The 13,797-nt window shown below is 42.3% G+C and overlaps 1 protein-coding gene across 6 annotated transcripts in view; it reads right to left on the bottom strand.

Annotated features, from left to right (window-relative positions):
• Window positions 1-133: 133 nt before the first annotated feature.
• Window positions 134-13,797, bottom strand: part of LOC141794935 (A-type potassium channel modulatory protein KCNIP2) — a 147,530-nt gene continuing 133,866 nt past the window's right edge. For 3 of the 6 annotated variants that reach the window (XM_074675600.1, XM_074675598.1, XM_074675596.1), the window contains exons 2-8: window positions 7,681-7,805; window positions 7,038-7,107; window positions 6,601-6,671; window positions 6,350-6,457; window positions 4,736-4,840; window positions 3,774-3,836; window positions 136-2,295 (exon numbers count right to left, since the gene is read on the bottom strand). In XM_074675600.1, the coding sequence (XP_074531701.1) occupies window positions 2,248-2,295; window positions 3,774-3,836; window positions 4,736-4,840; window positions 6,350-6,457; window positions 6,601-6,671; window positions 7,038-7,107; window positions 7,681-7,805 (590 nt within the window). In that variant the 3' untranslated portion in view covers window positions 136-2,247. Of the gene's footprint in view, window positions 2,296-3,773; window positions 3,837-4,735; window positions 4,841-6,349; window positions 6,458-6,600; window positions 6,672-7,037; window positions 7,108-7,680; window positions 7,806-9,953; window positions 10,057-10,597; window positions 11,011-13,797 lie in introns of those variants that run through there. The other 3 variants (XM_074675599.1, XM_074675595.1, XM_074675597.1) reach the window with 3 other exon arrangements.

The raw sequence follows: 13,797 nt of genomic DNA, 5'->3' as shown, positions 1-13,797 counted from the left end.
CAATGTTAAAAATGTTAAAAGAATTTGAAAGCTATATGTATTTCTATTTTCACAAAAAAAATATGCATGGTCTTATTCAGTGTCAATGTCTGAAATCACTACTATCCTCTGTTAGATAAACAAAATTCTTAATTTCAATAATATTTTTTAAAGCTAAACGAAGCCGCATGAGGCTCCAGAGCCACAGGTTGCAGACCCCTGGTGTTTGGTTTGTGCTGTATGTGAGGAGAAGCTGAAAGCACTGAGTGACTTTAATAAAGAGGATCATTAACAGCCTGGAGACAGTCTTTGCATAGTAACTGTGATTTTTTATTGTCTCTGTACAAAATATACACAATTTAAATATGTAATGCAACCAGTCGAGGCTAGCTAACTAGACAGTTGGTACAGCGGGTTAGTAGGTTTCCGTTGCTCTAGACACAGTACATGCGGGTATAGACAGGTCTAAATGTGGTCAGGAGTGGAAGCTGGAGACGGACGGCAAGGAACAATCAGAGTCTGACTCTCTCCCTGATATGATACAACTAAAAACAATGAAAACACAAAAAATAAAACGGAAAATCAACCCTGATGGATGTGAGTGCATATTTTCATCAGGGGCTCGAAGCGCCCTCAAAGTGTGCTCGGAGAGGAGTGAGCCTATCTGTGGAGAACGTATTATTGCTTTTCCTCGTCTATATCAGACACTGACCTGCTCCATGAAGCCGTCAGTGCCTCGTTTGGGTTTTTCTAGCTGGAGAAGAAGAGACTCAATGTTGGTTTACTTTGTGTGATTAAACGGTTAAAGAGGAACGCAGGGTGTGAGCACGCTTTGATGAACCCAGACGTTTGTCTCTGATTGCTCCTTGCCGTGGTCATCACACAGCACCCCCCTCTCTCTTCAGCCGACAGCGGGCTTCACGTGGTCACTGGCTGTTCCTACCTCCTCGTGCACATCGAGCACATCGTGCACATCGTGCTGCGTCTCCTCTTTGGTGGTGCAGAGAGAGGGAGAGTATGAACGTGGATGAATTGGGGCTGAAATAAAAACATGTAGAGAAACCATGTCCGTCTATCTGAAGGTGGATGAGCCTAATTAAAGGTGAAAGGGGTTTTAAGGTTTTTCTCATTAAGGGGGGGGGAGTGGCAGAACCTGCTACGACCACACAACGTTTCCAATTACAAGTTCACAAACACAGTCTGCGATCTAATGAACTCCTTTTGACTGATTATTGACACATTAGATTAGATTAACATGACGGTCCAGAGTGAAAAAACCTGGGGGGGGTTAAAAACAGCTTGATGCTTTAACTATAGTGCAATCTCCACCTTGTACTTTCTAATAAAACACCTGTGGGAGATCTAGAGAATGTACAACAGTCATAAGACACCTACAGCTAGGACTGGAGCAGCTGGAGGCCGGTCGTTACTCTACCAGGACCCTGCGAATAGGATCCTGCAGGGGTCTCACATTGGTCTGATGGATGACATCTCTTCCTGTAACACATGCACACACACACGTACACGGAGGGTGAGGCACCTGTGAATGACTGGGGACAGCAGACGGACAGACGGACAGACAGACGAGCAGACTTTGGAGTATCTCTGTAAATACATAATTGGATATTAGTGACATCATCATGCGATACTGAAATCAGTTTCTGGTGGTGAACCTCCGTCAAACAGGATCACACATCGGTCTCCTCCAGAAGTGTCTTTCTCTCTCCACTAGATGGCGGCAGACTCAGTTTCCACGGCGAGGCTCGAGCCGTCTGGCAGCTCCAGGGAGGCGCGTCAGCCACACGCACAGAGGCAGGGTCCGGTCTGTGAGCTCCAGGTCTTGGCCTTCAGGAGGAAAAGGGGAAATAATCCTGGGACATGATCACACGACCGTTAAAGGCTGAAGTAGTTCCTCTGCTGGTCACGTGATGAGTCAGGGTTAATACAAAGAAGAACAGGGGGGCGGTCTTGGCGGTGCCCGCTGCGTCGTCCTCTGAGTCTCTGGGTAAAACTTAGGGTCTGATGAGCGTGGGGGTCAGGACGCCGCCGTTGGTGCTCGGAGAAACCCACCAGGATCCAGGAAGAGGGAGACGGCCTCTCAGACCCCCCCAGGACTCACAGCTCTCACACAAGCTCACACACACACACACACACACACACACACACACACACACACACACACACACACACACACACACACACACACACACACACACACACACACACACACTCCCTCCCTGGTGCCCGTGCTGTCTGTGGCTCAGACTCTTAGATGACGTTGTCAAACAGCTGCATGGACTGCATGATGTTCTCGTCCTGCAGAGGTCAGAGGTCAGAGGTCAGAGGTCAAAGGTCAGGGAGCAGTCTGACTTTACTGAGATGGAAAACAATGAATTAAAACACAACAGGTGTGTTAGTTTGTTCAGATTATGTGACTCTCTGTTTACTCTTTTGTGCTTTGAAACACTTTGATACACGAACCTTGGATTTAGCAAATGTATGTTTTTTTTTAATCTATTCATCTATTATATATTTTATTCTATTCTATTTTTATTTTATTCTAATTAAAGCTGCTTTTTACATACTTTTGATTCTGATTTTTAATCTTTTTTTTATTTATTTTCTTTTTTCTTTTCACTTTTATTCCTTTATTTAGTCATTTTTAAATATGCATTAGACTTTTCTCAGTCTTGTTTAATTTCTATGTAAATTTGAAGTATACATTTGTCCTAGGGGATGGTGTGGTTTACATTTTAACTTTTTTATTTGATTTATCTTCCATATATATTGATATCCTTGTTTGGCTATTCTTATTTATTTATTAATGTCTACATAATTTTTATTATTATTGTTATTGTTATTATTATTATTATTATTATTATTATTATTTTTTTTATTTATTTATTTTTTTTTTCAATGTATTTGTTTTTTTTTTTTTACCATTTTATTTTGTTAGTTAATCACTAATTTATTTATTTATTCAAATATTTATTTATTGAATTTTTACATCACCCATGTATGCATGTGTTTGCCTCTGGGTTGCATGATTATGAATATGTACATGTATGTGTTTTGTATCACGATTACAGTTATTGCTCCTATGATTCCTTTCATTTGTTCCTTTTTTATTACCTTTTCTCATTACTCACTCCTTTGCTTATTAATTTATTATTTACTTATTTATTTATTTTTGTACTGATTGCTTTAACTTTTTTTAACCTTTGTGATCCTCAGTGTGACCAACTCCATATTTTTTGTTAACTACATAATTTGCCAGTGTCAGGATGTTTATATTTATTGTTACAAATGAAAAAGTTTTTTGTTTTTTAAGGACAAGAAATAAATAAGACGATCATGGAAAAAAAAAAAGAAGGATTGATGTTCAGGATAAAAATGCCAGTTTGCAGAAAATTAACATGAACCAAACACTTTAATAAGGACTGTAAGTGTTCCTGTATAAACCAGCTGATGGTGTGGCTAAAGGGAGAAAAGCACGAGCAAATGTAAAAAAAAAAAATCTCCCAACAAACGTCTCTAAAGCTCGTTAATGAACACATTACGCCTCAATCTCATTTTCCTTGAAATGAGAGAAAGTAGAGGCCACACTTTTACCAGTCACACAGACTTCAGCTGAAGGAGACGTCCTGTCAGCTTTCAGTGTCTTTCTCAGGTTAAATCACAGACTGGGAGGATTTTTAAAACTTTAAACTAAATCTAAACAAGAATGGAAACAAGTATGTTTATGAAAAATATCTAACGAAAACTCTGTAAATTACAAAACAACTTTTTCCTACTTTTTTGCATGACTCGATGAACTCTTCAACAGTGACCACCCCGTCTTTGTTCCGGTCCATTTTCTGGAAAAAAAACACAAGGACACCAAAGTTTAACTAACAGAAAGAGGTTTTCTCCATCAAGAGTCAGACAGAGCCTGAAAGTCCCACAAAGTGAACATTTGATCTGATTTCATCAGGGTGTTGTCATGTTGATGTTGACGCTTTCTCTTTCAGGATAAACGCTGGTTTCTCTTCCAGCTTTCTGACACTGTGAGCCTCTCATCATCTGCTCTGTGCGACTGAAAGGCCAAATAACAACCCTAACCCCAACACAACAAGCTGCTTGGATTATTAGATTAAATTAATGACTTGAAAAAACTTTATTTATCCCTGAGAGTCACAGAGGAGTCAACACAGATGAGACCAGACAGCACAAAACTGTCACACCAAACTCCAAACTCCAAGAAGATAGAAAGTAAAACAAATGCTCAGACAATGAAACAAAATAAAACAAAATAAAAAAGAGATACTGAAGTATTAAAGTGCTAATGAATAATAAACAATATGAAAAAAAGAATAAACCCAGAGTACTTTAATGAAAACATTACGATGCCTCATTGCTGAATCTGTGGTAGAGGCAGATCCACCTCCTCAGAGCTCAACACAAATCTCACTGTAACTCCCAACAAACCAACTCAACACAGAGCAACCTCTCCCTGCTGCCCAGCAGGGGGCGCACACGTCCAACAGGACACAGTCCTCACAGTGACAGGCTGATGGAAAGACATTAAAAACAGAGTTTACACGACTCAGAAAGCACATTAGCAGAAATCAATGGCATATAATGAGTCATGACTCCTGCTGCTTTCACAGAGCTTATTAACTTTAGATGAAAATGTTCACTTAATGGGACTTCAGGGCCTCTGCTCGCTCGTTCCCTTCACTCAGCTGTCGGTAATAAACGGGGAAGGCTGCTGGACCTGGAAGAAGCTCTCCACGTGCTCCCGTGGCGTGTCGTCCTGCATGGTGGGGTACGTGTACTTCCCCATCATGTCGTAGATGGACTTCATGATGTCCAACATTTCCTGTACAACAAAGAGGAAAAAAAAGAAAAATAAACAGGGTGATCATAGTTTTGTCCCGTCATGCAGTAATTCAGTCTGTTTCCTATGACTCTGTCGCTTTTCTTCAGTCACAACGAGCTGGAGCTGAGTTTGACGGGGACGTTTATATCCTCCTGACTCCCAGGAAAAAAAATATTGTCCAATCACAAAGTTTTTAAGATTCCCCAATCTTTGTGAGGTCATCAGAATACTAAATACATTTTTTTGGGAAAAAAAGTTTTTATTTTTAAGTTATCATGTGTCTACTACAGAGGAACCCCGAACATGTGAAACTGAACCTTGATGGTAATCATTTAGTGCCAAAGAAAACAGCAAAAACTGGATGTAAGAACGAGTCTAACTGTCCATTTTCCTTTTTGTTTGCTTTTTTGTGCTTATTTGGTTTAACACTTCAAAAAGCAGTTCCTCTTCTTGGAAACACAAAGGAAAACTTTGCACTTTGTGAACATTAAATATGTTTTGCCCTTGCAGCTGGATCTGCGACATCTCGCTGCATGTTTTTGTCTCCATCTCTGGAAGATGGATGGATGTTGGTGTTATACTCAGCAATCGTAAGGGACACCTGGACAAACCTTCTGTCTTTCTTGGACCTTTGTTACAAAACAAACTGAAGGTGTACTTTGGATTCTTGTTGACACCAACTGGACTTAGATGTGGACCGTTCAGTCATCTGAGTTTCATCTTCTTCATGAGACAACTCAATATCTGAGTTTCTATCAACAACTGCAGTAAAACTCTCTCTGCTCCTGAGAATGAGCCCCTTTCTTTCCATTTAGACAAAAAACAAACAAAATGAAGTAAATAACTACTAATATCCACTACAGATGACAATGTTTAAACACTTAATTACAATGATAAAATACAGTAAAAATGATTCAGACAGTGTTTAAATGTGTTGTTAAGAGTCCAGTATAAAATATGTCACCAACATTTCAAGACAAAATTTGCTCATTAAAAAGTTTTATACACTTACTTTTCCTCTTCCCATAAAATGCACTTTCACTGATGGACGCCGTTTTTTCTTAATGAAAAAGAGAAAGGTACCAAATGTCCTCTGTAGATGGCATGAGGAGTTTATTCAGTAGAGTGAAGTAAGTGGGAGATATTCAGGTTTAGAAATGTCCTCCACAGAGGACAGATTTGACCTAGTGGTAGTCAGGAGGATAAGATGTGGAGCACAAACTGGAGCTAAAACCTTATTTCAGAATAAAAGTCTGTGTAGTTAGTTCCCAGAGTGCTGGCAGCTCATTTCCAAACTAATTTCCTCCAAAACTCAAACACACTTTGAACAAACCATAATGAGCTCACAGTCCTCGTTAGCCACAGCCTGTTGGAAGCTATTGCACCAGGTCACTCAGAGCAAACCTGTGTGTGTGTGTGTGTGTGTGTGTGTGTGTGTGTGTGTGTGTGTGTGTGTGTGTGTGTGTGTGTGTGTGTGTGTGTGTGTGTGTGTGTGTGTGTGTGTGTCACCTCTTTGGTAATGCAGCCATCCTTGTTCAGGTCATACAGGTTGAACGCCCAGTTTAACCGGTCGTTGATGGTCCCTCTCAGGATGATGGACAGGCCGAACACAAAGTCCTGGGAGGGACAGATTAACAGGTTAGCGTCTCTGAGCCTGAGCATCAGTCTGAGCTCGCAGGCGTTAACAGGAAGTCGTGTTTTCCTGCGTCAGAAAGGAGCTGCTGTCTGTCGTCAGGATGCTGAAAGGAGGAGAGACTCACCTCGAAGCTCACGGAGCCGTTCTTGTTTGTGTCGAATGCTTCGAACAGGAAGTGTGCGTACATACTGGAATCTGCAACAGACACAGACTCACAGTGAGCGGCCTGCACGGTGAGGAAAAGCCTTTGAACAGCGAGCTAAATAAAGCCGTGATATAAGAATAATTTCAAATAAAACTGGAGGCGAGTGGTTAACATTTCATCAGGCTAAATATCACAAAATGAAGAATTGCCTTGACTTTTTCACGGGGCCGTGCAGAGGCTCAGCAGAGCTGGTTTATAATAACTTCATTATCTTTGTTTCAGCGCAGGGATGGAGAGCTCTTTGTGTTTTCTACACTTCAATAAATGAGCTTTAAACCCCAACAGAGAGTTTTACAGATACAGTTACAGTTCCAGGTCAGTGGTCCAGGTTTCAGTGGTCCGTGTTGACAACTCACCCCCCTGTGGGAAGAACTGGGAGTAGATGGTCTTAAAGTTCTCCTCATTAACCACACCGCTCGGACACTCCTGGGATTAGAGCATGAAAACAGAGACTCGTTAGTCCTCATCCAGCAAAGAGAAAGTCTGCACAGTTAATTTAGCTTTAACCAGACGGCTCTAACACCTCCTGTGATACACCTCATGTCTGCAGCTCTAACACCTCCTGTGATACACTTCATGTCTGCAGCTCTAACACCTCCTGTGATACACTTCATGTCTGCAGCTCGAACACCTCCTGTGATACACTTCATGTCTGCAGCTCTAACACCTCCTGTGATACACCTCATGTCTGCAGCTCTAACATCTCCTGTGATACACTTCATGTCTGCAGCCTGACTCTGCAGCCTGACTCTGCAGCCTGACTCTGACTCTGCAGCCTGACTCTGACTCTGCAGCCTGACTCTGACTCTGCAGCCTGACTCTGCAGCCTGACTCTGACTCTGCAGCCTGACTCTGCAGCCTGACTCTGACTCTGCAGCCTGACTCTGCAGCCTGACTCTGACTCTGCAGCCTGACTCTGACTCTGCAGCCTGACTCTGCAGCCTGGTTCTGCAGCCTGGCTCTGCAGCAGTCACAGCGCTAACCCTGAGACAAACCCACGTTTTTGAACCCCCTGTAGAGGACTTGGAGCTCCTTCTTGGTGAACTTGGTCTGCTCCTGCAGCTTGTCCATGCTCTCAGGGCGATGACACACGGTGGAAAGCTCAAAGTCATCTTCCACGCTGTCTGTGGGAGAAAGAGACCAGAGTTAGACCTCGTTCATCAACAGAGCGCCCACGCCGACCTCCAGGGCCGCCATGACCTCACTCTGATGAAGTCATCACACTGCACTGAGCTCATCGTTCAGGAAAAATATCTGCTCCATATCGAGCTCCAGATGTCTCCAGATAAAACTCGTTAGCTTCACTAAGCTCCTTAAAATATTAAATAAACATCAGACGATCATAGCTTTCACTTCAGAGCTCAAGAGGCACAAAACAACCACATGAATTAGCTTAGCCTGTTTTATTTTGGTGGTGGTAGCGTGTCATGTCCGGCTGTGGCCTATAACAAAGTCTGGTTTGTTGTTTTAACTTTGAGATCACCTGAAAATGACCCTGATCTAACAGTCAAACCATCTCACTGTCAAGATAAAATCATCAGATTCAAAGAAGAAAACTGAAAATTGTCCTGGTGTCAGTATAAAACAGAGTGAAATCAATGGATGTATGAGTGTTCATTTCAGGCCGCTAACTCAACCAATATCTGTTACAAACTGTATCATCTGAATTAATATACGTCTCATAGCACGACTAGTCTTAGCTTACCATAACCAGTTAACCAGTGAAATTAGAAACTTTAAAGGTAGAGTCTGCAGCATTTTCCTAAAGAAATAAAAAGTCAACCTTTACAGGAATAATCTGCTCAGTCGTCTCCTCTGAGCCTCTTTACACGTGTGTCAGTGTCTGTGTCTGCCTCAAACCCCCTCCTCTGCCTGGATGTTGGTGTTTTGATTGTGTCAGGACATTTTTGGGCGGAGAATAAGCGTGGTTACACCAGCCAATCACAGCGCGCCAAGTGCTCAAGTGACTTTGTGTGTTGATTGGTGAGTGAAAGAAGCTAACAGAGGGGAATTTACAGAGTAACAGGAACAAACAAGAAAGGATGAAGTGAAAAACATTACAATAGGTAAATATTGAAAAAATAATTTAGTAAAGAAAAAATATGTAAATATCAAGCACAACATCAAACTGGAAAAAAATCTACTGAAAGAGGGGATATTTACAGTTAGCATACTTTTTGGTACTATTATTTTAAAGCTAATGTATTTTTATTTGACCCCCTGTCCAGTGAGTTATGTTTCCAAAAAAGAGATTTATACAATAATGTTTCTCACCAACTCCAAAAGTTTGATTTAGAGAAAATGATCCTGTTTCCTGGGCTAGATAAAGTCCTTAAAATCCTAAAAGTCTGATATGTTTACCTCAGATCTCAGAGCAACATTGGTTTTATTTCACACTTGGTTGAAAATAAGAAAAAAATGGTAAAAAGTGTTTTTTACCACTTTCTTCCTGAATCAAATGTTCAGATGTGTTGTAACATGGAATAGCCCATTGAATAAGAAGGGAGGGGGAGGAGCCAAAACCATCATTACAGATTAAGACTTTGATGGATTTTGAAGCATGTGAAGTAAGATTTAGAAAAAAGAAATGCTTTCAATTGAAGAGAACTTCATAAATCAGTTTTTAAGAGATGCTTTGGGGGACCCTGGGAATCTTGGGGCCCCAGGCAACTGCCTGTGTTTGCCTAATTGTAGCTACGCCCCTGCACATAATCACGGTTGAAGGCTGTGGGTGTGTGCTGCTGCTGGCACTGAGCCAAGGAGGAGGAGCCCAGATTAAAGGTTGTGTTTACTGACTGGTAACAAAAACTCCTGCAGACCCTACCTCTAGGCCCAACATCACTGAAGAAACTAAGACAACAGAGAGCTGGGAAAAAAAGCAAAGCTTTAAAATTCAAAAAATAAAAATTAAATCGCCTTTTTCAAAGTGGAAGTGACAGTTTTAGCTAGGCAGCTACGTCGTAGCTTTTCACAGACAGCTTTACGTCATTTTCAAACCTGGACCCTGTTTCCTCCCAGAACCCGTCACCAGGCCTTTTTCTGTCTTACAGAGCACACACACACACACACACACACACACACACACACACACACACACACACACACACACACACACACACACACACACACACACACACACACACCTACAAGCTCATCACAGCAGGGTTTGGACATCTGTGTCTTTCAGTGTGTGTGTGTGTGTGTGTGTGTGTGTGTGTGTGTGTGTGTGTGTGTGTGTGTGTGTGTGTGTGTGTGTAGAGAGGAAGGAGCACTTGCTTTGACTGACTGAGGGAGCAGCCGTGGGCTTGCAGCACGGCAGCAGTTTGAGGAATCGCTGCTTTATGGTTTTTTTGGTTTGGCTGTTGGAAGGATTACCTGCAATCACCAACCACAGTCACAGAGGTTAGGCACACACACACACACACACACACACACACACACACACACACACACACACACACACACACGCACACACAAACATGCACACATGCCTGTGAACCCAAACTCCATGCACGGACTGATCAGCTGACCCGGCTGAGCCACGGGAGACCACAGAGGACACACACCGTCTGCACAGAGACCCAGAGACACACAGACCGGCTCTCACCCCACAGCTCCTCATCCAACAAATGTCTAAAGAAACCAGCAGATCCTCCTGAAGCAGAGTCACACACCAACAGTTTTCATCCACAAACAGATGAAACCCAGATTTAGTCTCTGACGGCAGAAAGTCGATTTCCAGACGAGTGTTCAGAGAAACTGCCTCCTCCTAAGTCCATGACAAACCCTGCTAAACCCCATCCCCTCAGAGCAAACAGCCGTCAGTATGCTGCTGCTCGACGTGTGTGACAGCGCGGAGATGACGATCAGCTGGAGGAAGTAACACACATTTACACACACCAATCCCTGCACTTACTTTTCCCTCCTAGTTTCCATGGTAACAGTCCCCTAACCCCTTTGAGCAAGACCCCGGCGGTCTGCGGGACGAAGGCCATGATGGGTGTAAACCAACAGATCCACAGGAGCTGGGTCCTGGCTGCGCGGCCTCTGCGATGTGCCACCCCCCGTGTGTCTGCTCCTCCTGACCCGTGGCTCTGGCGCCGTTTGGAGCCAGAACAGGCAGAGAGCGGCGTCCAGAGCCAGATTAAATGATCCAGCTGCAGCACAAGCCCAGCCCTCTGCCCCAGGGCCTGAGTCTGTGTGTGAGTCCATTACTCTGTCTCCAAACGGACCAACAGCTGACGCAAAGCACAACCACAACCACGTCCAGGAAGGAGACTGGTTTAAAAACAGGAGCGTTCATCTTTACATCGTTTCCAACATCAGTCTGTCACCAGAGTCAGTTTCTTTCTAACAGCTGAGTAAATGATGCTTTTCCCACCGTGTGTTTATGGTTTTAACAGAAGGAATCAGCCGTCTGCTTCACACCAACTCAGATTAACTGAACGTCATGGAAACGAGCTGCTAATTACATCACAGGTGATGTTACCTGAGCAGAAACAGTCAGACTGATCACCAACCCTTAAAACGGACAAAAACACAGAAACTGTGAAACTGAGCTGAACCATTTAGGTCCAGAAGTTTGTCTTGTTTTTCATCAACTTTAACGAATCAACATTCCAGCGTCATATATCAGCCACTGGCCTCCTCTCTAATTAACACCACTGGTCATTAAAATAAACGATACGAGTCGATCAGGAGCTCAGAGACATCATCAATCATTATCCATGGTCATCTCATAAACAATATGGTTTAGTAAACAGGTCAGCTGTCTAATCCTGCTCCTGTTGTTAAGACTCTTGAGATAAAATTTGTCATAAATTTGCAAAAAAATGAAATCTTATCAATTTTTTTTTTCTTGTTAGACTTCATGTGAGACACATTCACCTGACAGGTCCAGAGAAATGTCTTATTCCAAGTTATTTAGAGACAAAATCATTTCTGAATTGTTTGTAAGAGGTAAAATAAAAAAAATCTGTAAATAAAACAAGCGAAATTTTCTTAATACAACTTTTCTCTGACCTGTTTAATGTGGCTCAGATCAAGTATGACAAGTCGATTTTTATTGAAAGTAAGAGAAAAACACTTGATAAGGTTTCAGTTTTTGCAGCGTAAACATGGACAGCTCACCTGAGATCACCTGTATGTGGGAAACACTGACCTGTCGTGACCTCTGCTAAGGTTAGCTTCTTCTCTTAGCATGCAAATCTAAAATCTAACTTATTATTATTAACCTGCTGGGTTTTGTAGTTTGCAGTTGTTAGCGACTCTCCACTGCCTCCAAACCTCACGGACAGGATGACTCTTTGTCCTGACGCCGAGCACAGCACATGGCGCGTTGTCACAGGATGTTTACAGCATTTGTTGCTAACAGGTTGTTAAAGCGATCAGTTTGTTTGGTGAACTGCTCGTCAGGATAACAGGATTGATCAAATTTTGACTGAACCAGAACAAGAAGTCCTGACCCCCTCTGCTGAGGAAGACCACGAGGTAAAACCTGAAGCGTGTTGATCTCTCTGCATCGAGGTTAGCCTCTCAGTTAAAATCAGAAAAACTTTACCCTAGCCTTCAGACCCTGGTCTCAGAGGCCTGAGCCGTCCTAAAGGAGAAATATGAAGTTTCAGGAGATCCTCAGAGACGTATCAGACATATCAGAGTCCTGATGAAGCATCTGTGAGTGATACGTTTTAAAGTAACCCTGATGGATCTCTCTGTTGTTGTGTTGCAGATTGTTGATGGATGTGTGGAGACTAAATTTAATTTCTAAGGATTGTTCTGAATGCGTGGACGAAGATAGATTAAAAACCCAAACAAAGAAGAAGTCCTGCTCTGAATGGAGCACTGATCTTGAAATACTTGTGAGGACCATAAAAGCCTGACGCTGTCAGAGCTTCGATACGCGTCTGTAAGGACTCAGACACTCTTTCCTCTTCCTCCTCCTCCTCCTCTTCCTCTTCTTCTCTGTAGTTTTGTCTTTGGCTGGTGGTGAAAACTCTGGCTTGTTGTGGACTCTTTGAGAAAGTGTGCACAGACTGGAATAGAGCTGTCTGATCTCAGAGGAATTAACCTGATTTTAGCACACACACACACTCACACACACACACTCACACACACATTCACAGGAGCCTGTCTCTTTAAGGTCCCCTGTGTTTGATAAAACATGGACCTGAAGCTCAGGGGTCAGTGCTGTAGACGCAGTTACTCAGTGATTGTTTTCATCTGGCCTCCTATCTATATTCTTTCCAAAGTACCCGTTCATCTAACCACCAGCCATCGATCCACCATCCCTCAGCCTATCAGCATTCACCATCTATTCCTCTATCTGCTTTAATCAGTATCCTCTATTCACTGTTCCTACCTCTCTACCACCCTTTCAGCAAACTTTACTGATGTTGCCGCTGTGTAATCCTATCAACTCATCTACGTAATGACCTCAAAATCTGTGGTACCCTCTCATCACATCTCTCACCCATAACCACCAACAATCCTTCATCAACTGCATCTTTCAAATCCCATAATTTTTAATTTTACAATATCACATCTAGTGAGACAACGTTTCCATTCGCATATCAACCTGTATCAGTCAGTATCAACCCCTCCATCTTCACCTGCAGCTCGTCTTTCAGATCACGTCAGTGTGTAATAGGAATGGTATGGTATCTATCTTTACAGAACGTATCTTTGTACCTTCACATCATTATTCAGACCTTCACGTCTATCTCTGAACTGTATTGATCTGATCATATCTTTAAAATGATTTTACACAGAAACTATTATCTCCGTCTGTATGTGTTCATCATGACAATAAACACAATAAACCTTTGAACTCTGTTGTTGTGTCTGTTATATGTTAATGCCTACGTCTGTGTTTTATCAATCAGATCCTGTCTGTCTGCTGATTTTTTTGTTTGTTTTTTATTTCTATTTGGGAAAAGTCAGATCCAACAGTCTATATAAACAAAATTTGGTCTTTTTACAGGAAGTTATTGGTTTGTTGTTGTATTATGAGTGTTATTATAGAAAAATACACAGTTCCAATCAGAAAATTTGGATACCATTTTTGTAGTTTACCTTTCTTTTTATAACTTCAGGAGCTGCCATCGTAGTCTTTTGCCA

Source organism: Halichoeres trimaculatus, unplaced genomic scaffold (genome assembly GCF_033239565.1).
Source record: "Halichoeres trimaculatus isolate MK-OKI-2021-1 unplaced genomic scaffold, fHalTri1.1 fHalTri1_scaffold_8, whole genome shotgun sequence".
Taxonomy (NCBI): Eukaryota; Metazoa; Chordata; class Actinopteri; order Labriformes; family Labridae; genus Halichoeres; species Halichoeres trimaculatus.
This window is presented reverse-complemented; position numbering and strand designations above follow the sequence as displayed.